At 47.0% G+C, this 25,859-nt stretch overlaps 1 protein-coding gene across 3 annotated transcripts in view; it reads left to right on the top strand.

Moving 5' to 3' along the window:
- The first annotated feature begins 1,337 nt into the window (after positions 1-1,337).
- The window catches only part of MVB12B (multivesicular body subunit 12B), a 97,989-nt gene continuing 73,467 nt past the window's right edge, over positions 1,338-25,859 (top strand). Inside the window, exons 1-2 of one of the 3 annotated variants that reach the window (XM_081896611.1) lie at positions 1,338-1,449; positions 15,170-15,292. In XM_081896611.1, coding sequence (XP_081752737.1) covers positions 15,182-15,292 — 111 coding nt within the window. In that variant the 5' untranslated portion in view covers positions 1,338-1,449; positions 15,170-15,181. Of the gene's footprint in view, positions 1,450-1,813; positions 1,954-2,014; positions 2,141-15,169; positions 15,293-25,859 lie in introns of those variants that run through there. The other 2 variants (XM_081896610.1, XM_081896609.1) reach the window with 2 other exon arrangements.

Below are 25,859 nucleotides of genomic sequence, written 5' to 3'. Positions count from 1 at the left end.
TAACATTGGCTCCCCCCAAGTCCTCAGTGGCCAGGGATATAAGGGATCAGGCGGTCCTTGAAGTATCCTGGATGCAAATGGTTAAGCGCCTTGTGAATTAATACAGGACTAAATGCAGTCCTGTAAGGGTGTTTTTTTAAAAAAATTATTGCATAGGGGTTTTTTCCCTCAAGGGTACACAGTACTGGCACTTCTCTCCTCCCACCCCATGTTAAAAGTCTGTCACCAGCATCAAGTGAATACTGGCACTTTTTTCCTATAAATAAAAAAGCACTGTATATATGGATACACTGGCAGAGGAACGGGAGTGTGGAGGGAGCGGACCGCCCCAGCACCACTATTCTGGTAGGGTGCCATCGCGGCACACACATCCCCCGGACATGGGCCACGCACCATGCCCCCACAGGCAGCGTGCCACGTCCCCAGAACGTGTGCCATGCCTGTGGGCAGCACACCACGCCCCCAGGGGGTGCCAGTCAGAATAATTTGGAAACATGGCAAATAAATACATTTGATGGTAATAGCACCCTATGGAACTCACTGTTACAAGATGCAATGGCATTTGCTGATGATACAATGAACTCTAAAAGGATCTATTCAAACTGGATGAAAAGGGAACAAAAAGGCAAATGCAATTTGATGCAAAAGCAAGCATAAACTGATGCTCACTGGGGCAGTGTTGTGTACTGGTGAAGTGTGTTGGACCGGGACTTCGGAGACCAAGGATCAATACCCACAGTCATGAAGCACCCTGGATGAATTAGGGCGGGTCACTGGCCTAACCATAGCTGTCAACGTTTCCCCTTTTTAAAGGAAAATTCCCTTATTCCGAATAGGATTCCTCGCAAAAAAAGGGAAAAGTTGACAGCTATGGGCCTAACGCTCTTCACGGGATTTTTGTGAGGATAAAATGGGGGAGAACCACACACACCACCTTGAGCTAACTGGAGGGAAAGGTGGGATATAAATGCAATAAGTAAATAATTCCTAATTCCGTATATACAACAGCTAGGGTCTGAAATCGAGATGACGGTCCAAGGAGGACTGGAGATTGCAGTGGATCGCTCAATGAAGATGCGCAGCAGCATTGAGAAAGGGCAAAGGCCCATCTAGTCTGGCATCCTGTACTCACAGGCTAATGGAACGTTTGAAAGCGTGGCCCGCGCGCAACAGCGACTCTCTCCGCTCGCAGTGCCCAGCATCTGCTATTCAGAAGCATTACTGCCTCCTGCGCTGGGAAGCTGTATATGCGCTCCTGAGCCAAAGCTGCATAGGATTGCAGCCGAAGAGGCACCTCTAGCTCTCGTGTTCGCCAGGTGCCACCCTGGGGCTCTTCTCGCCCACCACCAGGAGACGCCTAGGGTTCAACCACGTGCACGCCGTGCGTAGGGAAGCGAGAACAAGGCGTTCGGCAAGGGGCACCTCGCCCTATCGGGAGCCTCCCCCAAGGTAGTAAAGAGGGCGGGCGTGATTTTTAATTTTACTGTATTTTTAAACGGCAACTCTACGGGAGGCCTCGGCGTGGTGGAGACCGCGAGGCCAAAGGATTCCATTTGGGAAGGGCTGCCTGGGCGTGCGCCCTGGGCGCAAAGCGTAAGTCTCCGAGGGGCCCCTGGTGGTTGCGCTTGGGACGCAGGAGGCTCGTTCGGGGCGGGGGCCAGGCTCGCCCATTCATTCTCTCTGGGCCGGTCAGGGTGCTTGGGAGGTGAATCGAGAAAGCAGAGCGAGCGGCAGTGCGGGCTCCGGGAGGCAGGGGGCTCTGTGCTTGCGCCGCGGCGCCGGTGTCTTCTCCTCCTCGTCGGAGCGCCTCAGAGGCGGCGCCAGGCTCGACTCGGCCGCCTTCCTCCGCCCTCGCCCATGGCTCCCGCCGGCGGCCTCGGCTCCTGATGGGCTCCTGCGCTCGGTGCAACGGGCTGTTGGGGAGCGGGGGCTCGGTCTAGCGCGCCCGCCCGGGTAAGGATCGCCGCCGCCGCCTGCGGGCCCTGAGAGGGCCGCCTCTCCTTCCCACTTGCCGCTGCTTCTCCGCTTCTCCTCCTCCTCCTGTTCCTGCCTCCGCTCCCCGCCCTGCCGGGCAATGAGAAGCTGCTTCTGCTTGAAACGGGGGAGCCGGGATCAGCCGCCGCCAGCGCCCCGGGCAACAGTTAAGTGTCTCCCCTCCAAGGAGCCTTCGGGGCCAGGCCCGGCTGGCCCACCCACCCCCTTTACCCCCCACTCCGGACTGGGCCCTGCGCCTTCTCCTTCCCCTGCTTCTCTTTTCTCCCTGGGGGTGAGGGCTTTGCATTGCTTCCTTTTCCCCCTCCCCACCTCACCTTTTGGTTTTGTGACCTCCAAACCCTACACACACCTTGTGTTGCAGGGGTGCCTTTTGTTGTAAGCGGGGCTTCCTCCGCAATAGATAGGATGCTTCTCCTGGATTGAGAGGGGGGGAGGTACTCAAAACAAGCCGACAAACAAACAACAAAACGTGCTCTAGGGTGCTAGTGATGGTGGGGGCATCCCTCAGCCGCTTCCTTTCATTGTGTGGACACAGCTTTCCCTTGTTTGAAATCCTCTGGGAGCCTGAGAATGGGTCTTGGCTTAAGGAAGAAATAAATGATTTCCTGGTAAGGATTCATAACAATGGACTGGCCTTCAGCCTAAATGTCTCTTTCCATCCCTCTTGTCCATCTCCTGGTCCAGGGGAAACTATAAGTATATATGGATATCCCAAACAATCAGTAGATTCTAACCAATCAGTGGAAATCCAGCCAGGCACATGCCATGGGGCTAGACCTACTCAGAGTAAACCTACTGAAACTAATAACCATGGCTTAATCAGGTCTGTTGTTTCCACTGGGTCTACTCTGAGTAGGCCTAGCATTGGATACAACAGCCCATGTTATTCAATATGTCACATGATGCTCTGGCTAGGTATTTATAGCCCTCTGGCTACCAGCTGGTACCACCCTTCCATTTGTCGACTTTGTGAAGCACTGGGTATACTGGGTTGAACTGTTGACTGCTTGGCCTTGGCTGGTGCGCCCTGCTTTGATTGGCATCTGATTTCCCAGTCCTTTGATGAGAATCACTCTACACACATGATGACAGGTTTAATACAAGGGTTAAACCTGTCATCCACGGTCTTCTTGGTAGGGTGTGTTTCTGTCTCTCTGGGCAGAGCCACAGAATATGTTTCAAGCACATTTAACAGAGAGCCTGGGGACTGTAGTTTTCCCCTCACAATTCCCAGCACACTTGACAAACTACAGTTCCCAGGATCCTTTGAGGAGGGTGTCACAGGCTTTGAATGTGCTTTAAGTGTATTGTGTGTTTCTTCCTGTTTAAAAAGTAAGGTAACATAAGACAGATCCATAGGACAATACATTTATGAGGTGAATACAAAAGTCACATCCTTGTGAGTGGTCCTCTAGATGTTGCTGGACTCCAGCTCCCATCAGCCCCAGCCAACATTGCCACGGGTCAGGGAGTAATGGGTATTGGAGTCCACCTGGTCACAGGTTCCTTATCTGTGAGCTAGTTGTCAAGCAAAGTAGAGAGGGAGGCCAGAGGGAACCAACTACCTTAGTGTTAAGACCAGGGGTCAGCAAACTTTTTCAGCAGGGGGCCGGTCCATTGTCCCCCAGACTGTGTGGGGGGCCGGACTATATTTTGAAGGAAAAAAATGAACGAATTCCTATGCCCCACAAATAACCCAGAGATGCATTTTAAATAAAAACACACATTCTACTCATGCAAAAACACAGAGTCCCGGACCGTCCGCAGGCCGGATTTAGAAGGCGATTGAGCTGGATCCGGCCCCCGGGCCTTAGTTTGCCTAAGTTAAGACCATCAAGACTGCATTGAAGTTGAACATTGGAAGATTCAGGACAGATAAAAGCAAGTGTTTTTTCATGCAGCGCATAGTTAAATTAGGGAACTTGCTCCCACTGGAGGCACTGGTGGCCATTAGCTCGGGTGGCTTTAAGAAGGTTGGACATATTCATAGAGAATAAGACTGCCAATGAGTTTTGCTTCCACAGTCAGATGCAGCAGTGCTTCTGAATACCACAGGAGAGGAGTTGTGATTGGGTTCTGCTTGAGCGTTTTCCATTGGGGCATCTGGGCGGCTGCTGTAAAAACAGGATGCTGGACTGGATAGGCTATTGGCCTAATCCAGCAGGCTCTTGTTACCATACATTCTTATGAACATGGATTTTTTTCCTCTTGTTCTTTTTTAAAAACAAACCACAAACAAAAAACCTGTGCAATTTTTCATCTCTTCACACCCACCTCTTAGTTACCACTTCAGGTAGGATGATTTCTACAACACTCTAGCCCCAGTTAATGTGAGCCATTTAAAAAACACATTGCAGTGAGATATATCAATTTTCTTTAATACCGAAAGTGTACAATCTTGCAATGAACAGGACTTTACACTTTGAAAGGGAAGCTTTATCATTTTTTTTGAAGATAGAGTCACAAGCTGTGGAACTCCTTGCTGAATGAATACAAAGGGCATTATTAAGACATATCACTATAGCATTTTGGGGTGGAGAGCTCTGTCCTAAGAGCACTTTAAACAAAGTGATAAACCTTGCAGGAAATGAAAACAGCACCTTTGTTGGGGTGACTGGTGTTGTGATTGCTCCATCTCGGCTGGAAAAATGAACAGCAATGTGCAGCTCCAGATTGTCAAGGGGTTAGAGCACTGTACTTGCAAATAAAGGGTCACTTAAATTTAGAATAGGGGTGACTAAGCTGTGGACCTCCACATGTTTTTGAACTACAACTCCCATCAATTGCAACCAGCGTGATCAATATTTGGGGCCCATGGGAGCTGTTGTTCAGCAATATCTAGAAAGGGTACAGTTTCCTCATCCCTGGTTTAGAAATGGAAAGAGGGTGCGCCACATAAGTGCACAGAATTACAAACAGTTGTGTGTGCACACACACATACAGTACAGAGCAACATTCCTTTTATAAATCTAAAACTGAGGATCATTTGAATGAGTTCAGGGCTCTCAAAATATAGCCTACTTTTTTTCACACAAGGCATAATTGACAGTATGATTCTAAGCATGTTCATTCAGAAGCAAGTGTTGTTTTTGTTAGTGGGAGTCGGTGGCCACTAGCTTAAAAGGGATTATATAGGAATTAAAAGTTCAGGCAGCCATATTCTGCATTAATTGAAGTTCCCGAGTGGTCTTCAAGGGCAGCCCTTTTAGCAAAATATCACAGTAGTCCAATTGGAGAGGTTGCTAGACCATGAAAATATACCTGTCCAGAAATGGTGACACAGCCAAAGCTAGAAAAACAGACCTTCTGTGACACCGAGTCCACCTGGGCTTCTAGTGACAATGCTGCATCCAGGGTACATACACCTGAGCTGGCTGTTGTTAGTAGGCCTCTTCCACCCAGCTATACTGGTCACATTAAACAGATTCTCAAAGACACGGCTCTCTTGCATGGCCTTTTAATGGATGGGGCTGTAGCTTAAGAGAGCCCGTGTGGTATAGTGGTTAAGAGTGGTGGACTCATAATCTAGTGAACCGGGTTTGCTTCCCCGCTCCTCCACATGCAGCTGCTGAGTGACCTTGGGCCAGTCACACTTCTCTGAAGTCTCTCAGCCTCACTCACCTCACAGAGTGTTTGTTGTGGGGGAGGAAGGGAAGGGAGATTGTTAGCCGCTTTGAGACTCCTTCGGGTAGTGATAAAGCGGGGTATCAAAGCCAAACTCTTCTTCTTCTTAATTGAGCTGTGCATTTTTGCAGCCAAAAGGTCCAAGCTTCAATCCCAAACATTTCCAGGTAGGACTGGGAAAGGCTCTTTCCTGAAACCTTGGAGAGTCACAGGCAATGAGTGTGGGCAATTCTGAGCTAGATGTTTGCAGGGAGCAGATATCAGTGTTGTGAGGAGGGGACACACAAACAATTAGCATACCACATTGTCTGTGTTCTGATGTTTCCTTAGGTCACTTTCTTAGATCTTATGTTTAAAGCACTATGATATTACTTTTTAAAAACACCTGTGGCTTCCTCCGTAAAATGCTAGGGACAGAAGTTTGCTAAGAGTGCTGAGAGCTGTTAGACTTCTAACAGAGCTACAGTTCCCAGCACCCTTAATCTCCAGGTCCCAGGATTCTTGGGCGAAGCAGTGACTGTTGGAAGTGGCATAAGAGTGCTTTAAATATATGGATGTGACCTATATTAGATTAAGGTAGCTTCCAGGGAATTGTCTGGCAGGATAAAGGTAAAGGGACCCCTGACCATTAGGTCCAGTCGTGACCGACTCTGGGGTTGCGGCACTTTTCTCACTTTATTGGCCGAGGAAGCCGGCATACAGCTTCCGGGTCATGTGGCCAGCATGACTGAGCTGTACGCTTATGGTGAACCAGAGCAGCACACGGAAACGCCGTTTACCTTCCCACCGGAGCGGTACCTATTTATCTACTTGCACTTTGACATGCTTTCAAACTGCTAGGTGGGCAGGAGCAGGGACCGAGCAATGGGAGCTCACCCCGTCGTGGGGATTCGAACCGCAACCTTCTGATTGGCAAGTCCTAGGCTCTGTGGTTTAACCCACAGTGCCACCCGCATCCCTCTTGTGTGGCAGGATACTCGAGCCAATTTTTTTAACATCTTAAAAAGTACGGAAGGAGAAGCAGGATGTCATCCAGGTTGAAAGCAATGTGTGTGACTTCCAAGGTGGATTGACATTTGATGCTTGTCACACTTGCAACAAGTATGCCAGCTTGTAGTGCAACATGAATTCTGATGCTCAATCCTTGTTCATAGATCACATTGAGATTCCCCCATTTTGCTCCTTGCTGAGATACTAGGGACGCAGGTGGCGCTGTGGGTTAAAGCCTCAGCGCCTAGGACTTGCCGATCGAAAGGTCGGCGGTTCGAATCCCTGCAGCGGGGTGCGCTCCCGCTGCTTGGTCCCAGCGCCTGCCAACCTAGCAGTTCGAAAGCACCTCCAGGTGCAAGTAGATAAATAGGTACCGCTCTGGCGGGAAGGTAAACGGCGTTTCCGTGTGCGGCTCTGGCTCGCCAGAGACCCGGAAGTGTCTCCGGACAGCGCTGGCCCCTGGCCTCTTAAGTGAGATGGGCGCACAACCCCAGAGTCTGTCAAGACTGGCCCGTACGGGCAGGGGTACCATTACCTTTACCTTTTGAGATACTAGCCCTAGAACAGCTGCCCAGCTCATGTTGGGTTTCTTCAGAGGATGTAGCCGAGTGCATCTGGTGCAGTTTTGTGTCATTGCAGGAAGACTTTTTTCCTGGTGCAAATTTGGGTGAGCATTTTTAGAATGAGTATTTTGAGGTTGCTGAAACTGCACTTCCTTTGCTCTCGCTCCAGGAAGCTTCACAGGAGGGCTTAAAGCTTCTGTCTGTGCAGGGCTGAGTGACATGCTTCCTGTTTGATAACAATGCTGGTATCAGGTGTGATGTGAAGGAAATGATCGGATTTCCCTTCCCCATTGCCGCATCTCCTTCAGCTCAGAGCAGAATTGACCTTGCAACATGCCTGTGGTAGGGCTGAGCTGCTTGGAGATTTTCCAGGACCTGTTGAGTGGGGAAAGTGTTGTGGCTTAGGGAGCAGAGCATCTGGTCTGGCTCAGCCTAAGGCAGCTTCCTGTGCCCCTGTACTGGGAAAGGAGCATAGCTCAGTGGTACAGCTTCTGCTTTGCATGCTGATGGTCTCAGGTTCAATCTCCAGCATTTCCAGGAATGTCCGATGCCTGGAGAGCCACTGCCAGCCTAGCTCAGTTTTGACTGGGCATAAAGGCAACCAGAATGATCTGGGACGGAGCGGCTCCCATATGAGGAAAAGTTTGCACTATTTGGGACTCTTTGGTTTAACAAAAATGCGAGTAAGAGGCTACATGATAGAAGTTCATTAGAAATAAGCATGTTGTGGAGAAAGTGGGTGAGGGTCACAGTAATGCTTCTGAATCCAATTTGTTGGAAACCACAGGAGGGGAGAGTGCTCCTCTGCTCAGGCTGACCACTGTGAGAACAGGATGCTGGGCTAGATGGGCCATTGGCCTGATCCATCAGGACACTTCTTACTTTCTTAAGGCAGCTTCCTATGTTCCTGTTCACTGTTTCCCCACCGCAAACACTTGCGTTGCCTACTGAAAACCAGGATGTTGCTCAAGAGCTGAAAAGACATGTCATCTCCCAACCAGGCAGACATGCCATTTTTCTATCCTACTTCCACCTGCAACAACTTCTGAAGCTAGGAACTCCTTGGATGCGCAAGGAGTTCAAGGGCCCAGGAGCCCACCAGCCGTGGAGAGTGTCTGCAGTATTTTGGCCTGGTGACTAGCTTGGCTGCAGTCATCATAGCAGGGCTTAAGGACCAAAGGAGGAGTCCCCCCCCCAATTGCAGTAATGCATGGCTTTGCTTTCTTTTCTTTTTTAAAGAGAAGTCATCCTGAAGTTGTGTATCAGACACAAAACCCAGTGGCAAGTTCAAAAGATGGTAAATATTAAAATAAAACAAAACAGGTGGGGTATTCAGGGGACCCAGCCAGCTGCTTCCTCTGATAGCAAAATCTAACAGTCTGTGTAAAGTTCAGAACAATATTTATCTAAATCTCCCAAGCGATATCCGGTCTCTTTTTAGGTCTGATTTGGACACATCCTGTGGGCAGAATAATAATGCCCTTAAAGAGGCAGCTAGCAACAAGACAAAACAGCTTGTTTAGATCAATGGAAAAGCACCGTGTAGCAAGGAACAGTTCTTCGTGTTTGAGGTGTGTGAATTCTGAAACACAGGGTTTCTATGAGGCTGGATTTTCTTTTCTTTTCTTTTTTTGCATTTTGTCTTTCCTGTGTCCAATGGGTTAACGTTTTGCTGAGATTTTGAGCCATTCCTTTCAGGCCAGGATAGAGCAGCAATTCTAAAACCTTTCAACACCCAGGGCCTTCTTGAGATGACTGAGAATTACTGCCTCTTCCCGCCCCCCCCCCCCAATTACAAAAAACATAGTATAAAGGCAGAGTCAGTCACAAAATGGAGGCAGTGTGGAATAATAATTTGGCAGTTAGTGACATCAGTTTCTATTGATATCTCATCCATCTTTGGAAATGGTTAATTTTTTTGCCACAGTGTTTTCCTTGTGGCAAGGAATCCCATAGCTCAGCTTTCCTCAAGTTACAGATACTTTGCTCTGGAGATATTGTGCCTTGGCCTCTCCGTTTTAGGTAGAATTTGCTCTAAGCCAGGCATAGGCAAACTTGGCCCTCCAGGTGTTTTGGAACTACAACTCCCATCATCCCTGACCACTGGTCTTGTTAGCTAGGGATGATGGGAGTTGTAGTCCAAAAACATCTGGCGGGCCGAGTTTGCCTATCCCTGCTCTAAGCCAAGAAGGCTTTGTCTTTTAGATTCTTACTTCCCACTTCCACAATATCCCCCCCCCCAATCCTTTGTAATTTCTTCTCTCATTCGTTTCAGCTTTATACCTTATTCTCCCCCTCAGTTTCAGCTTTGTACCTTATTCTCCCCCCAAACAGTTTCTTTCATTGCTCCTTCCGGGTTCTTTTAAATTCACCCTTCTTCCTCCTACATCAAGTTTCCTCTCTTATCCCCTACCTTTCCATTCCCCATAAATCAGTCAATTGATTTGGCCTGACCCACCAGCTAGGCTCTTACTGCATTCCATCTCCATTGACGGAGGCAGCAGCACTTCTGAATACAAGTGGCTGGAAACCACAGGAGGGAAGAGTTGCTGTTGCATTCAGGTCCTGCTATTGGGGCATCTCATTGGCCACTGTAAGAACAGCATGCTTAACCAATTGGGCCACTGGCCTGACCCAGCAGGTCTTTCTTTCTTTCTTTCTTTCTTTCTTTCTTTCTTTCTTTCTTTCTTTCTTTCTTTCTTTCTTGGGAGTCTATCCCGCTACCAGGTCTGGCTGCTTGCCCTTCTGCCCCAGTATTGACTTTCTTGTCTGGCAGTGGTCCTACAGGGTCATAGGCAAAGAGAAGAGGCAATGTTTCCCATCGCCTGTTCCCCGATCCTTTCAATTTAAGATGCCTGGTATTGAATCTGAGACCCCTTGCCAGCAAAGAGTGGCCTCTGGAAATAAAAACATAAGAAGCTCTTCCGATTAGGTGAACATTCTAACATCTTAAGGTCATCAGGATAACCTTTTGATAATCTTCCTGGGAGCTTGCATAGCTTTGTGTTTATGCTAAGTTCATGCTAAGCTGCCACCTCTCTGTCCCATTAACACCAGAAGCCCAGTAGGTGGTGACAGGAGAGAGAGGCCTTTCTGTGGCTGCTCCCCTAGATAGGATTCCCTCCCAAGAGAGGTTAGATGGGCTCCCTCCTTGTTATCCTTCTGACAGGCCTTTGGAAACTAAGGATCAGACGTGCTGACCGCGTTCCAGTGTATTTTAATAATTGTTTTTAATTAGTTTGTTGTTATGACTTGATATTTTATAATAGATTTTTTTAAATGTTGATTCCCAGCTTCAGAGAAAAGTAGGATATAAATACATTTGATATAGAAAAAGAGGGGTGGTTGGCTTTTGCTGCCGAACTCCCCAAGGGACTGAGTCCCCTAAGTCTATGATCGGTCAGAGGTGAATGGATGGAGGCAGGATGCAGTAAAAGCAAGGCAGATCTTTATTTTTCTGTTGCAACAGACTTCCCTCCCCTCCTAGCAAGGAGGCAAGAGAGACCCATAACCAAGAAGAAACATCTCTTTTAAGGGTTTGCATTTTGGCGTGGAGAAGAAGGACATCCCCTCTACAAACAGCCAGAAATTACATCACACATAAAGTGGGGTTACTATGGCTAAGGCAGGCCAGGATGTGATATTCCTGAGCTCTGTTGCAACAGAAAAGTAAAGATCTGTCTTGCTTTCACTGCAACCTGTCTCCATCCTTTCATCTCTGCCCAATCATGGACTTGGGGGACTCAGTTCCTTGGGGAGTTGGGCAGCAAAAGCCAAACACCCCTATTTTTCTGTATCATATTTAATAATAAATATAATGGTTATGATTATGGTTGGGCTTAGTGTTAGATATGAGCTGAGCCAGTGTGCTCGAATGGACCCAGTGGCCTGACTGGGCATGTCAGTTTCCTAGGTGTGCTGTTCCCGTGAGAGATAGTGCCGCTCTCTTACTGCTCACCATCCTGGAGATAATAAGTGACATACTATGCATATTCAAATAGGTGAGCCAGTCCAAAGGGTCTAAGCAATAGGAAACCCAGAAGATTTGTTTGGGGGGTGGGAGATGGGAGAGAGAAGGGGAGGGGGAAATGGGGCAAAATAAGTATGTGGGAAAGGCACATTGCTAGTTAGCATGCAAGAACTTCACTCATCAGCATTAATTAGACACTGGCATCTTTCCACCACAAGTTGACTCCCCAAAGTGGAGAAAAACAGAATGTACAGTGGATGTAGATTTGAGTGTTCAGAGGCACCTGGTGTTTCCTCTGCTGGAAAGTGTGGGGGAGGTGGGCCCTGTTATTTGCTCCCCCATTCCGCCCCCTAAGAAAGTGGGCAGTTGCCCCCACCTAGTACAGAAGGGCCTGAGTTTTCTCCCTTTCCGCCTTTCCTCCCCCCCCCCCTTTCACCATCCACCCCTTTTATAAAATGGGTCTTTGTGCGCCCAACGACAAAGTCCGAATTGATGCTGGGTTTCCTGCCCGCCCCCTGCCGCTCGCTCTGAGTCACACACCCACAAGAAGGCTTTTGTGCTTCCAAGCCGACAATGGCTTTGCTCTTTCTCTCTTTTTTACTGTGTGGCCCCCCCCGCCCCCACCAGAACCCAATGGCAGATTATTGTTGGCATCTTCTAACAGGGGTGAGAGAACGTAGTTCTTTCTGCCAAAGTACCTCCAGGAATGCCTGACTTGGTCACTTGGCAAATGCTGCCCTTTTTCTGAAAGAGGGCCACTGTTCCACTAGGCTGCTCTTTATCATTATTTTAATTTATTAAATTACTTCTACACTACCCTTTATCACAGGGTAGTTTACCATGTGAAAACACAAAAATACATAACATGATAAGCAACAACAAAAATACCTCCCCCTGTTTAAAAGGCCATAGACTGTTTAATCAGCGAAATGCCTGGGAGAAGAGGAATGTTTTTGCCTGGTCCTAATGGTGAAGGGACGCAGGTGGCGCTGTGGGTTAAAGCCTCAGTGCCTAGGACTTGCCGATCGAAAGGTCGGCGGTTCGAATCCCTGCGGCGGGGTGCGCTCCTGCTGCTCGGTCCCAGCGCCTGCCAACCTAGCAGTTCGAAAGCACCCCCAGGTGCAAGTAGATAAATAGGGACCGCTTACCAGCGGGAAGGTAAACGGCGTTTCCGTGTGCGGCTCTGGCTTGCCAGAGCAGCGATGTCACGCTGGCCACGTGACCCGGAAGTGTCTGCGGACAGCGCTGGCCCCTGGCCTCTTAAGTGAGATGGGCGCACAACCCCAGAGTCTGTCAAGACTGGCCCGTACGGGCAGGGGTACCTTTACCTTTACCTTTTAATGATGTATAATGAAGGCGTCAGGTGGGCCTTCCTGGGGAGAGCATTCCACAAATGGGGAGCCGCTGAAGAAAAGGACTGCTGTCTTGTTGCCACCCACCAGCACACGAAGAAGGGCCGCAGATTATGGTTGCAGGGTTCAGGTTAGTTCACTGAGGGGTCTTCAGCCCTGACCACCTTGTAGGTCTCTCCGCCTGCCTGTTAAGCCAAAGTGTTCTTTGTCCCTAGATATATAGTGGTTGGTTGATCACATAGTAAGGGGGAACGCTCTGTAGATCAGGGGTGTGGAGCAGTTTTCAGCCATATTCACATCTGCGGACCTCATGCCAAGGGTGGTCAAGACAGAGGTGAAAGTGGATGGGGCAGCACAAGTTAATTTGTACTGTTGTATTAAAGGCTGCATCACAGCAGCCAGGCACACACCAGCGGTTTCCACACACCTGCGTCTCCATCATGGCAGGGGAAATGCGTCATCACAGTTCAAGGACACACTCCAGCCAGTTGACAGCACTCAGGGTGAGGTTTGTGTTCTGGGTGGGGAGAGATCTTTGGGAACTGGACTGGTAGAATTTGAAGGCCTCACTTGACCTCCTGGCCCAAGATTCTCTACCCTTGCCATAGTTCTATGTGCTTTCAAGAGATGATCCACTCACTGTCCTTCACTCATAGTTGGGCAAGACAGGGAGGAGCCACCCACGAAGCCCGGGGTGATGCCCTTCTGATGTTGCACTGAAGCTTCTCTGGGGCTGATGGGAGTTGTAGTCCACAGCTTCTGGAGGACATCCATGTTGACAGCCCTGTGCTAATCCCTGACGCTGTGTGGCACCTGGACCAGCCTTCTTGAACCCAGTCTTTGTTGGAACTACAATTTGCATCATCTCCAGCCAGTTCAGCCCAGTGGCAAAGGATGATGGGAGCTGTAGTCCAACAACAATACCTGGCGACCCAAGTTTGAAAGAACACCGTATTACAGGAGATAGTGTTGAATTTACACCAGAATTAATTTTTGTTTTCTATGCTTATGGGACATAATAGGGATCTCAAGACCAAGGACTTCATTTTGCATTTCCTAAATGCAACATCATACGGCAGTGGAAAAATCTGGATGGCCTAAACCTATCAGCTTGGTACCGAACAATTTGGACTTTAGCAATAATGGGAGAAAATCACATGTAAAATATGGGTTAGTCAAGGAAAAAAGTTACCCTAGTCATTTTACACCACCCAGCAGAACTTTATTGCATATGCATGCAGCAAAGACTAACAAAAACACAGATCAAGGGCAGTTATGGACATTTGGCAACACTGGGACTTTTTATCCCCTGAGGACGTCATGAATATGTCATGTGTGTTACACCTGTCTTTTTAGTGTAATTCCCCCATTTTTCGGAGTGTTATATTGTATTGCTTCCATTAAAAAAATGTATTTTTTCTTTTTTGCATATACACATTTGTGGATGGGGGGGCTGCCTTTGGGTCACACCCCCAAGCTATATTTAAAGCCCATGGCTTGAGCCCCTAAGAATCTGAGAACTCTAGTTTGTTTTAAGAGTACTGGGGATTGGAGCTCTATGAGGTATAGACTACAGTTCCTAGGGTTCTTTGGGGGAAACAAAATGCTTTAAATAGATGGTGTGGGTGTGAACTTTCAATGTAAGTGAACCTGCGTTCCACTTTTGAATCCTTTTTATTTCTTCCTTGCTTTAGTATCCTGCACCATCACTTTACTGCCTGATTTGTCTCTTGTTAAGATCTGTGAGATTACAATTTCCCACCCACCCATGGGTCTGATCCTAGTCACCTGAACGCAGCTCAGTGCTTTAGGCGAACTATTCTGTGCTATTTGCTTTAGCCACTGAGAGAGGGCCCAAGGCAGGTGCTCACTGTGCACCTGGGGGTCACCTGTCTCCTTAAATAGGGGCCCTTGCAATGTTAGGATGCTGTATATTGTGGGTGTAGCTTTCTGAGTCTCCAACCACATGGAAATGATTGCATAACATGCTGCTTAGCCCTTAGGCCAGGGCTGGAGGACCTCTGCCATCCTTTACCTAAATTGGAGCACTACAAAAAGTTATTTATTGCTGTTTTCTCCTGCTCCACATTCTTTGCTAGGTTTAATTGCCCCTCTGGGCTTTTTCACCCAGCTGCAGCCCCTTTCTCCTATGATAGGAGCTCCCCTGGAACTCCCACCTACATGTTGGTTCTCCTGGTACTTGCAGGGGTTGCAATCTTGTCTACCACTGAATGTTTCCACTCTTCTTTGAGGTCTGAAGCCTATTGGTCTTGTTCTGCCTCCTTCAGGTGTGAGCTTTTGGGGGACTGGTCTTTAAGGACTCTAGTCCTTAAGGTTTTCATTCAGTAAACCCGTTATTTGCAAATGGGGTGATATGCAGACCTGTGTGCAATTTCCTTCTCCTTTTTAAAAAAATTTGCTTCTCTCAGATGAAGACCTGCCTGGGTTAAATGTTCCTCAGGCAGTGATCCTTAGCTGAACCTAGTTGAAAGCCTATCAGAAAAGGGAGTCAATTCAAGTGAGTTTTTATCAGCTGCAAATGCCACTTTGAGTTAGGTGTGCCCAGCCCAGGGTGTTTATTTTGGCAGCCTCTTGTTATACTGTGTGATAGGGCAGCCCACTGGCGTTTTGCCCGCTGACCTTGCCCTCCCTCTAAATCTTCTTCACTCTTTCAGGAACAGTCCACGATGCCTGAGGTTAGAGAACTTGCTGATGCCTTGCCAGATGTGCCCATGGACCCAATCACTGGAGTCGGGGTCGTTGCTTCCCGGAACCGAGCACCTACAAATTACGATGTCGTAAGTACAAAATGAGTTGTCTTGTCTTTTCCCTCCTTAATACAAAATCCTAAATATATCTCTCTCAGAGTTTTCATGGCATTGAATCTGGATTATGTGGGTTTCGAATTCTTTTTAATTTTGTGCACAGAAAATCTGCATTCATCCTGATGACTTGTCTCTAGTTGCTTTGCTTCCGTAAGCATTGCTTACTCACTTACTTACTTCCTTATATCCTAATAAGAAGTAGTTTTCTAGCGTATGAGATTTTTAGTTTCCAGGCTCCTGTCTTTTGCTCCGAGGTCTAGAGCTATGGGGGCACATTCCCTTCTGGACAACTTCCCTGGGGGCCAAGTGCCATAGTGAGTGGGGCAGGTTGTCCCTGGCTTCTGTGAGCACACATCTACAACTCTCTGTCTTCCATCCAGCAATCAGAGTTCAAGTTTGCCTTCCCGCCAGGCAAAAATGCTTGAGTTCAGTGAGGGACATGGCCTTGGGAAGAATTCCAAGAGCCACGTGGAAAGGCCAGGAATGCTGCAATCAACCCCAGGTCTGAGGTCCACCACCCCCTGGACTAGAAGCTTGGGGGTGGTGAAGCAAATGGAAGTTTTTTGAATGCTTATATTGATATTCTTGAGCTTGGTTACATATTCCTTTAATACAGAGCGTAACACAGGCTTCCACATTTTGGTCTCCTTTCCTGCTATTGCATGGGGATCTGCCTGGGTTAAATATTTTTCTGTTTGTTCTGGCAACAAGTCTTGCTATGTAGCGATAGGCCTGTTGGCTTCCTGCCTACTGACCTCGGTTCATGTTACACACTTTGCTATGCAGAAAGGGCCTTCTGGAGATTTGCCCTCCAATGGCTGCCATAACCTGGAGGGCTATTCATGCCTGTCATTAATTTCTTTTTGTTCTGCTTGTGTTATTTAGGTACTGCTTAATCATTGGCATTTCTGAGCAGTGTGCATGTAAATAAACCATACAGAGAATAAAGAATCTGTCACAAAAGCAAAGGCTGACCAGCAGGCATTTTCTGCTGGAGTGAGGAAGACTTTGTCATGTGCCTGAAGTTCTGCCAGGAGGGTGCCTGTCTCATAGAATTGGAAGGTATCCCAAGGATCATCTAGTCTAACCCCCTGCAATGCAGGAATCTCAGCTAAAGCATCCATGACAGATGGCCACCCAACCTCTGCTTATAGACCTCCAAGGAAGCAGAGTTCACAACCTCCAGAGGGAGACTGTTCCACTGTCAAACAGCTCTTACACTCAGAAAGTTATTCCTGATGTTTAGTTGGAATCTTATTTCTTATAACTGGAAGAGTCCTATCCTCCAGAGCAGGAGAAAACAAGCTTGCTCCATCTTCCATGTGACAGCCTTTAAGATATTTGAAGGTGGCTATCACATCTCCTCCCAGTCTCCTCTTTTCCAGGTTAAACATACCCAGCTCCCTCAACCATTCCTCATAAGGCTTGGTTTCCAGACCTTGATCATGTTGGATGTTCTCCTCTGCTCACTCCTGTGTCATTTTCCTCCAGGGGTTCGTCTCTTGGAATGGGCGGTCTCCCTCCTCCCTAGGGGCACCCCGCCTGTCTTGCTCTTCCAGTGCAGTTCACTCAGCTGTGTCGAAAAACTCTGCATCTTGTCCTGTAACCTGAAGTGTAGCTGGGTGGGCCTCAGGTTGCTGCACCTTCTCTTCCAGCAAGGCAACCAGTTTGCACTTGCTACAAGTATACTCTTGCACATTCTGTAGCAGGAATAATAATAATTTATTATTTATACCCCACCCATCTGGCTGAGTTTCCCCAGCCACTCTGGGCAGCTCCCAATCAAATGTTAAAAACAATACAGCATTAAATATTAAAAACTTCCCTAAACAGGGCTGACTTCAGATGTCTTTTAAAGAGATGATAGCTGCTTACTTCCTTCATATCTGAAGGGAGGGTGTTCCACAGGGTGGGCGCCACTACCGAGAAGGCCCTCTGCCTGGTTCCCTGTAGCTTTGCATATCGCAATGAGGGAACCGCCAGAAGGCCCTCGGCACTGGATTTCAGTGTCTGGGCTGAATGATGGGGGTGGAGACGCTCCTTCAGGTATACAGGACTGAGGCCATTTAGGGCTTTAAAGATCAGCACCAACACTTTGAATTGTGCTCAGAAACGTACTGGGAGCCAATGCAGATCTCTCAGGACCGGTGTTATGTGGTCCCGGCAGCCACTCCCAGTCACCAGCCTAGCTGCCGCATTCTGGATTAATTGCAGTTTCCGGGTCACCTTCAAAGATAGTCCCACAAATATGGCACAGGTGTTGCAGGTCACAGTAGCCACTCCCTCACCATCCATGTCCTCTTGATTCTGCAGCAGCTCCTTCACCGTCAAGAAAAAGAAGAGTAAATTTATTATTTATACCCTGCCCATCTGGCTGGGTTTTCCCAGCTACTCTGGGCAGCTCCCAATAGAATATTAAAAACACAGTAAAACATCAAACATGTCTCGTCTCTGGTGGGTGGGAGTTCCACAGACTTGAGCCCACTGAATGCATAGCTTTTGTAGTTACAAGCCATGGACCTGAGCCACTAGGGGCCACCAGCAGAGACTCCCCCAGAGATTTCAGGGATCGGGCAAGGGTCTAAGGGATCAGGTGGTCCTTAAGGTATTCTTGACCCGACTTGTTAAGAGCCTTGCAAATGGATACAACCTGTCCCAGAATGTATGGCTCCACATGCAAGCATGCATTGTTTCAGGCTTCAGAGCAGCACTGCCCACTCAATCACATCCCTCTGCGGAAGTGGCTCTCGTGCAAGTGTCGCATAATGTTTGTTCCGGACTTGCGAGAAATCTATATTTTCATGTGACAGCACCTACTCTCTGGAACCTCACGCCTGTTGGAATGCTGTGCATACATTCCAGCCAGGGGAGGGGAAGGGGCTGGGAAGGGGAAGTGACCTAGGGAAGAGTCTCAAGGGTCAGATTCTGCTCCCAGGCCTGAGGCTCCCCTCCTGTGTATTGTAAGGATACAGGTGGCAGAAGCTGGGAAGGAGCTTAGCAGAGTCCGCCAGAGCAGATGCTTCTGAGTTAGGTTGACTGGTTGATCACCCTATATCTGAGCTTGGATTTGGGGAGGGAGGTGCTTTTTGGGGACAGGGAATCTGAAACCAGCCAGCTGGAGGTATGTAGCGAAAAAGCAGATGCATGAACCTGATCCTTGGGGGGGTGGGGGAGAATGTGGATGTTGATGAACTGTTGTTGAACAAGAGTGTGAAGTCTCCCCGGAGCTCAGCTGGGTTTTTGGTTCTTGTCTTAGAGAATGTATTCTGATTGCTAAAAAGGATGCCTAACCTATGATGGAGCGTTCTAAGCAGCGACTGCACAAATTCAGCCGTGAACAATGTTAACATAAAATTTTTTTTGGGGGGGGGATACAACTCTTTTCTTCTACCCACATTCCTCAGAAACCTGCAAAAGATTATAAGCATGGGATGGGATGGAGGTGATAGATTTGGGGAATGCAGGGTGATGCCTTTTAATTTCTCACTAATTGGAACATTAGGCATTTACCTGGGAGCTAGGCCAGTTTGAATTCAAAAGTAGACTGTTTTTAGAATCATGGAATTGTAGAGTTGGAAGGGACCCCTACGGTCATTTAGACCAACCCTGGTAATTCAGGAATCTCAACTAAAGCTGATCTGTGAGGGTTTCCGACTGGCAATTGTTTAACAATAGCAAATACAAAATCACTTTTTCCACCTGATCAAGGAGGCTGAAATGAAGAGAGCTCGTCAGAAGATTTGTGCATAAAAGCACCGTGACCTCAGCTCAACCAAAATGATGAAAACTAATTCCTACACTCAGAATATGCTCAGAGGCATTCTGGAGTAGCCGGTGTTGGTTCAGAGTAGACCCAGTGATCACAGCTAAGTTAGGTTCATTAATTTCGGTGGGTCTACTGTGAGTAGAACATGGTAGAATGCAGTCCCATGTCTAATCTGAAGTATGTCCTTTCAAATTCAGTGGGGGTTACTCCCAGGTAAGGGGATAGGATTGCAACCTTGTTTATTCATATTAATGCAAACTAAACATTTAGTGTATGTTCCACCCCTTTTTTGGTATGATAGAACTGTATGCATTGCATCATTTGGTGTATAAACAAAAGCCATACTGAGCAGTATGATTCCAAAAACAAGCAACAGGTTACTAGTCCTTATGAGTGCAATAAAACTCTTGAAAGTGCATGGACTGTGGTGAAATTCAAGAGCTTGGTGGGGGATGAAAAGGATTGTGCATGGATCTTCCATTCCTCAGCCCTCTGGTTAGCAAGAGTTGAACAATTCTTGCGAAAACCATGTAGACTCTCATCTTTTGCATGATCCATGCAGGTTGTCGAAGCTTAAGCTTCTTTGGGTGTAGAATTTGGAAACCCTTGGAGCAGATTTATCTTCTACTTTTGATGCAGCAGAGAGGGTGGGCAGCACAGGTTACCTACTTGATGCTTTTAGCACTAAACTGCAAGGGAGCTCTGATTGGGGAAGGGCACCTGCTTTGCATGCAGAAGGTCGCAGGTTCAGTCCCTGCCCTCTCCCAGTATGGCTGGGAGGAAATACACTTGGTGGAAATACACCTGGTGGAACTGATGCCAGTCAATGCAGACAGCACGAAGCTGGATGAACCAATGGCCTGACACTGTATAAGGCAGCTTCCTATGTTCCTAATAATTTTCACGCTGGACCAGGGAATTTGAAAGCTCTGTTTGGGCTTTAACAGACTGCTGTTGCCTAGGAATACTGTGTTTTCCCAGCTGCAGTTGGAAGCAGTATTTTGAAAGGAAAAGGTATATATGTCGGAAGTTGGGGAGGAAGGCACTTCACTGAGCCAGTATTCCTGAGGTGAACAGTATTATCTCTGCTGGCTCATGTTCCTTTAGTTTGCAGCCCATTTTCTCCAATGCATTCCAGTTCCTCAAGATCAGTCTTTCCCCCAACCTAGATGTTTCTGGGGCTACTGTGTCCATACACTGGCATTCCCAATGGTTGGTGGTGATGGGAGAGGCAGTCAACACCAGCTGGAGGGCACTAGGTTGGGGGTAGCTGATCTAGATCAGCCTCCCGCAACCTAGTGCCCTAGTATTGCTGGAAGTCCTAAGAAGTTGTAAACTCCAATATGCACAGCTTGGCACCTTGTCTGAATCTGCATGCATAGGTATGACAGCTGGAGGCTCTGCTCCTTTGCCTCCCAAGGATTTCTACTCCACCTTTCCACAGAACGAGGCTCGCAAAGCAGTGTACGAAGATCAGGGCCGCAATCTAAAAGCCACAACACAAAAGGAAAAGGAATTGGGGAGGGAGGAGGAGGAAAAAAACCAAGGTCAGGTACTGGGTATTAGTTATAGAGTTCAGCAGGTCATGGAACTTAATCTAAGCAGCAAAATGAATGGGCTGCTTCGTTCTCTCCCCTTCTGGTAGCCTCACTGATGTTAGGAGAGACAGAGAGGGGTTTCACTTGTTCACGTGCTATGACCCTGAATCAGTTGAACCAACAGAAGGGTGTTGCAGATTCAACAGTTTTGCCCCAAGTGACTCCTTAGTTGTGATTCCTGCAGTGCAGGGGGTTGGACTTGATGACTTTTGGGTTCCTTTTCAGCTCTGCAGTTCAGGAAGGAGATGAGAGTGTCCTTTTGAGAGGCAATCCCTTCACTTGATCCATGTCTTTAACAGGAAAGCAGTAAGGGAGGTAAAGGTAAATAAAGACATGGGGATAAGGGTTAGGCCAGCGCTTCCCCACCCCCGGCTCCAAGAAATCTCCCCATCTCCTTTCCAGAATGTTGTCACATCCATGTTGTTGTTTTAAGTATGCCAGTTGGGTACAAAATATGGATTTAGAGGGGAAATGGTGCACTTGGAAAGCTGATAATGTGCAGCTTGAAAAAAATGGGGAGGGGTTTAGAAGTGTTAGGTGTATGCATTTATTAAGCACTTAAATAACAGGTAAAGGGAGGGACAGCATGTACAGGAATTATATCAAGGTAGACTTAAGTTTCCATACTTTAAATTCTCAAACCATATTAAAACACCTTCTTCTTTCTGGCCGGAACCATCTCTTCTTCACCTTCAGGCAGCTGATGCTCCATTGCATCCTTGTAAACACCCTTAAGGTGCTCCTTTTCTTTGGCGCCTGTTAGTTCCTGAACTAAGGCAGGTTCATCAGTGAGTCATCACTGTATTGGCCGTACTTGGTGCTTGCTCCCAGATCTTGGAACTCCCTCCCTCGGGAAGCTAGACTGGCTCCCTCCTTGTCCTGCTGGTGGGTGAAGACTTGTTTAATTCCAACAGGCTTTCTGGAACTGACTGTTTTTAAGGAAACAGCTTTTAATACCGCTGTGCTGTTTTTTACTACAATTGTACCTTGGAAGTCAAACTGAATTCGTTCCGGAAGTCCATTTGACTTCCAAAACGTTCGAAAACCAAATTGTGGCTTCTGGTTGGCTGCAGGAACCTCCTGCAGCCAATCAGAAGCCATGGAAGTCCTGACAAACGTTCGGGTTCCAAAAGAACGTTCACACACCGGAACACTCACTTCTGGGTTTGCGGCATTCGGGAGCGAAAACGTACAAGTTCCAGGGCAATTGACAACCAAGGTACAACTGTATCTGCATGTTAATAGATTTGTTTTCCTAGTGTTTTGATTCTGTTATAGTTTAATTACTTTTTAACTCTTACCTTTTTATATATTTTTAGCTTTCTGTATTTTATCCATATTGTTTTAATTTTTGTAAGGCATCTTGAATCCTAATAAGGGGAAAGGGCAGGCTATAAATAATGTTAATAATAATGATGAGAGATAAGAGTTACCTGCTCCTGTGGAGGAATGATAATAGGAATAATAATATATTTCCTATACCGCACCCATGTGACTGGGTTACCCCAGCCGCTCTGGGCGGTTTCCAACAAAATATAAAGGGACAAAACAAAACATCAAAAGCTTCCTGAAACAGGGTTGACTTCAGATGTCTACAAAAAGTCATACAATTGTTTAACTCTTTGACATCTGACGAAAGGGCGTTCCACAGGGAGAGCTCAACTACCAAGAAGGCCCTCTGCCAGGTTCCCTATAACTTCACTTATTGCAATGAAGGAACCACCACGGATACATGGATGGGGAATTTGCGCAGTTGGAAAATCTGCTTTTAAAAACAAAAAAAAACCAGATCACTAATATACAATTCAATCAATCAAAATCATAGGAGATTTCTCGACTGGAATTCCCTCGCCGATCTGGGGAATGGCAGTGTGCTGTAAAAAGTTGCCTGACAAGTCGGTGGAGAAAGTAGTTAGATGAGCAAAAAGCTCTGTTGATTCACTGATGCGTGATATTCCAACCCACCCTTTCCCCCAGGCCCTATACAAGTTCCATAGCTGCAGAAGCAGATACAAGTGAAAAAATTCTTCTCTTGTCAAATGCAAATGCTATGCCCTGAATTGCTGTGACCTACCCTAATATTTGGCACACTGAAGAGGCCTGCAGATTTTTGTGGCATTCTTAGTGATAGGTTGGAGGATATCAGGTAGCATTCCCTGAGTGGGGGCCATGTTTAGAATTACAGTGGTACCTCAGGTTACATACGCTTCAGGTTACATATGCTTCAGGTTACAGACTCCGCCAACCCAGAAATAGTGCTTCGGGTTAAGAACTTTGCTTCAGGATGAGAACAGAAATCGTGCTCCGGCGGCATGGCAGCAGCAGGAGGCCCCATTAGCTAAAGTGGTGCTTCAGGTTAAGAACAGTTCCGGACCTCCAGAACGAATTAAGTACTTAACCTGAGGTACCACTGTATATCAGTGCTTCTTTCAGGATAAAAAATGAGGTGCTGGTACACGTGATAAAAATGCAGCACAAAATGGCTGCCATAGGCAGCAAAAACGGGTGACAGTAGTATGTACCAGCAAGTATGCACCAGCACAAAAACAGCACCATTTCAAATACCCAGAAGAGAGAATGGCTGCATGGTGATACCTTTTATCCGAGGAGCTGAAGGTTGATGTACACACTACTTCCCCTCTCCATTTTATCCTTGCAGTAACCATGTGAGGTTAGTTGGGATCAGAGACAGAAACTGATCCAAGGTCACCCAATGGGCTCTGTGGCTGAGAGGGAATTTGAACCCTGCTCTCCCGGGTCCTAGTCCCACACTCTGACCACAGCACCACACAGGCTGGAGCTGGAATGTAACCTGGAAGTACTTTATAGGATGCCTGGGTCAATGGGAGCCAATGAAAAGAAGAGTCAGAGCTCTCTGTGACCCTGCCGAAATCAATGACTGTTTTCAGTGGTCTTCCTCTTCCAGTCAAAATCTTCTTTAGACATGGAGTCTTCCATTTGCTAGAGAACGGTTTACTATGCTAAAAGCTATTGGTGTTTTGTAGACAGGACCTCCTGCTTTGTGTATGTGTGCGTGTTAATTATTTAAATGGCATGTCCTTAAAAACCATTAACAAGTCCCCAAAGATAAATACAGGAGCTTCTTCTCAAGCTATAGCAGGAAATGAAATGACTTGTGGCTTCTGTTAATTATCTCAAATTGTTAGCAAGAAGGGCGGCTCCCTTGAAGCTTTTAATTTATCTGTTGAACTTGGAGGGGCTAACAAACGTTTTGTGCAGTGGTGGCAGAGGAGGAAATCTGTGTCTGTTGTACAATCTTCAGCGTACAGATTGTAACTTAACCTGTGTGTATCTGAGGTGAGGGAAGTGAGATGGTTTTAACAAGGGCTGGTGCAGCTGGGGTTTAAATAGCTTATGTATGTGTGTTTACCTTGCACATTTATGAACATTGATTCTATATTTGAAACCTTTGAATTCTTATAACAGGGGGAATAGGGATCCCCTTACAGCTCTCATTACCTTTAATAAACTGCAGCTCCCAGCATGCTTTGGGGGAGCCATGCATGTTTAATACCATATAATAGTGCTTTAAATGTGTGTTGTGACAGTGGCTGTATTGGTAGCTGTTTGTAGTATGGCCTTGTGAATGTGGCCTCAATCTGTGGGGTGATAAAGAGCTACTTAGACTTGGCGGCTGTTACTCATTTCTTAATTGCTCCTTCTCTCACCTTCTTAGGCTTCTGTTTGCCTTGTGATGAGGTTGCTTTAAGTGTCTTCTTGCAAGCTATCCTGCTCAATTCCCTTCAAGTAATTAAGTAACACTCCATTTAAAGAGGGAGGAAGGAACCAGGAGTTTAAGGACACAATTATTTCTCTTGGTGCAAACCTTCTGAGTTTAATTTCTCTGACAAGTGTCTTGAGGCTGAAACTTCAGCCCGTGGGGCCAAATGTGACCTTCCAGACCTCTCTACCTGGTCCTAGGGATTTTCCCAGCCTATATGTCTTCCTCAGCAACACCCCTGTCTCAAGGCCACACCTCTCACTGGCACCAGCTGACTCCATATCTTCCTTTGGAATGTGTCCTTTAAACTTTGATTATGCCCCTTTCATCTCTGGGTTGTAGATAGAGGTGTGTGTGTGTGTGTGTGTGTGTGTGTGTGTGTGTAAAATCTAGATGGCTGTACAAATGTAAAATCTGCATTCATTGTTTTTGCCCACATTTGTATCTGGCCCTGTGTACAACCGGCATGTGGCCCCCAGAAGATTGCTCAGGTGGGAATGGGGCAGGATTTTTTCCCTAAAGATATTTTAAAAGTACTTTCTGAACACCTTCAGGTTATCCTGAATCGGCTGACAGCTTCCTTTTTCTGTGTGGATGGCACAATTTTGGCATGATGCTAATAATAATAATAATAATAATAATAATAATAATAATAATAATGGTAGTAGTTGTTGTTTCATTACATTCCACTTTTCTCCCAAGTTGAGATTCAAGGTGGCTTCCAACGTTTTAAAACATCATTATAAAATAAAAAGTAATAAAAACAAACTGGTTTAAAAACCATAGTAAAAATGCATCTAAGCACATTGAGAACCAGCAACCACTATCTAGTAGCCCAGTGGCCAGCATTGCCTGCACCTTAGTTTTCAAAGGCCTGTCTGAATGGGAAGGTCTTCTCCTGCCAGTGGAAGGATTCCAAAGAGGGAGCCTGTATAATGTGTCATGGGAGGGAACCCCACAATGTGGAAGCAGCCATCTGTCACCAACTTCTGTGCTTCTGATGCTGATGGGACCAAGAGAAGGTGCTCACCCATGGAGCCTAGCACCCAGGCAAGTGCCTTGGCACACACAGTCTGAACATCTGAAATGGAAGGACATAGTAATATATGAATACATTTTTGGAACCCTGGACTTTGCTATTTCTCCTCCTGTATCCTTCATGTGCAAATACACAAGTGAAAATAATTTCCCATCTCTAGTTATGAGCTCCTAAGAACTGGATCAGGCCAGTGGCCCATTTGGTTCAGCCTCATGTTCTCACAGTTGCCAACTGGATGCCCCAATGAGAAGCCTACAGGCAGGACCTGAGTATACCAACTTTTTCCCCACTTGGGATTCCTAGCACCTGGTATTCAGAAGCATGCTCCCTTTGGCGGTGGTCTGCTTAACCCTCCTTTCAAACCACCCTGGTTGGTGGCCAGCACTTCATCTTAT

This window comes from Podarcis melisellensis (genome assembly GCF_964234715.1).
Source record: "Podarcis melisellensis genome assembly, chromosome: Z".
Classification (NCBI taxonomy): Eukaryota; Metazoa; Chordata; class Lepidosauria; order Squamata; family Lacertidae; genus Podarcis; species Podarcis melisellensis.
This window is presented reverse-complemented; position numbering and strand designations above follow the sequence as displayed.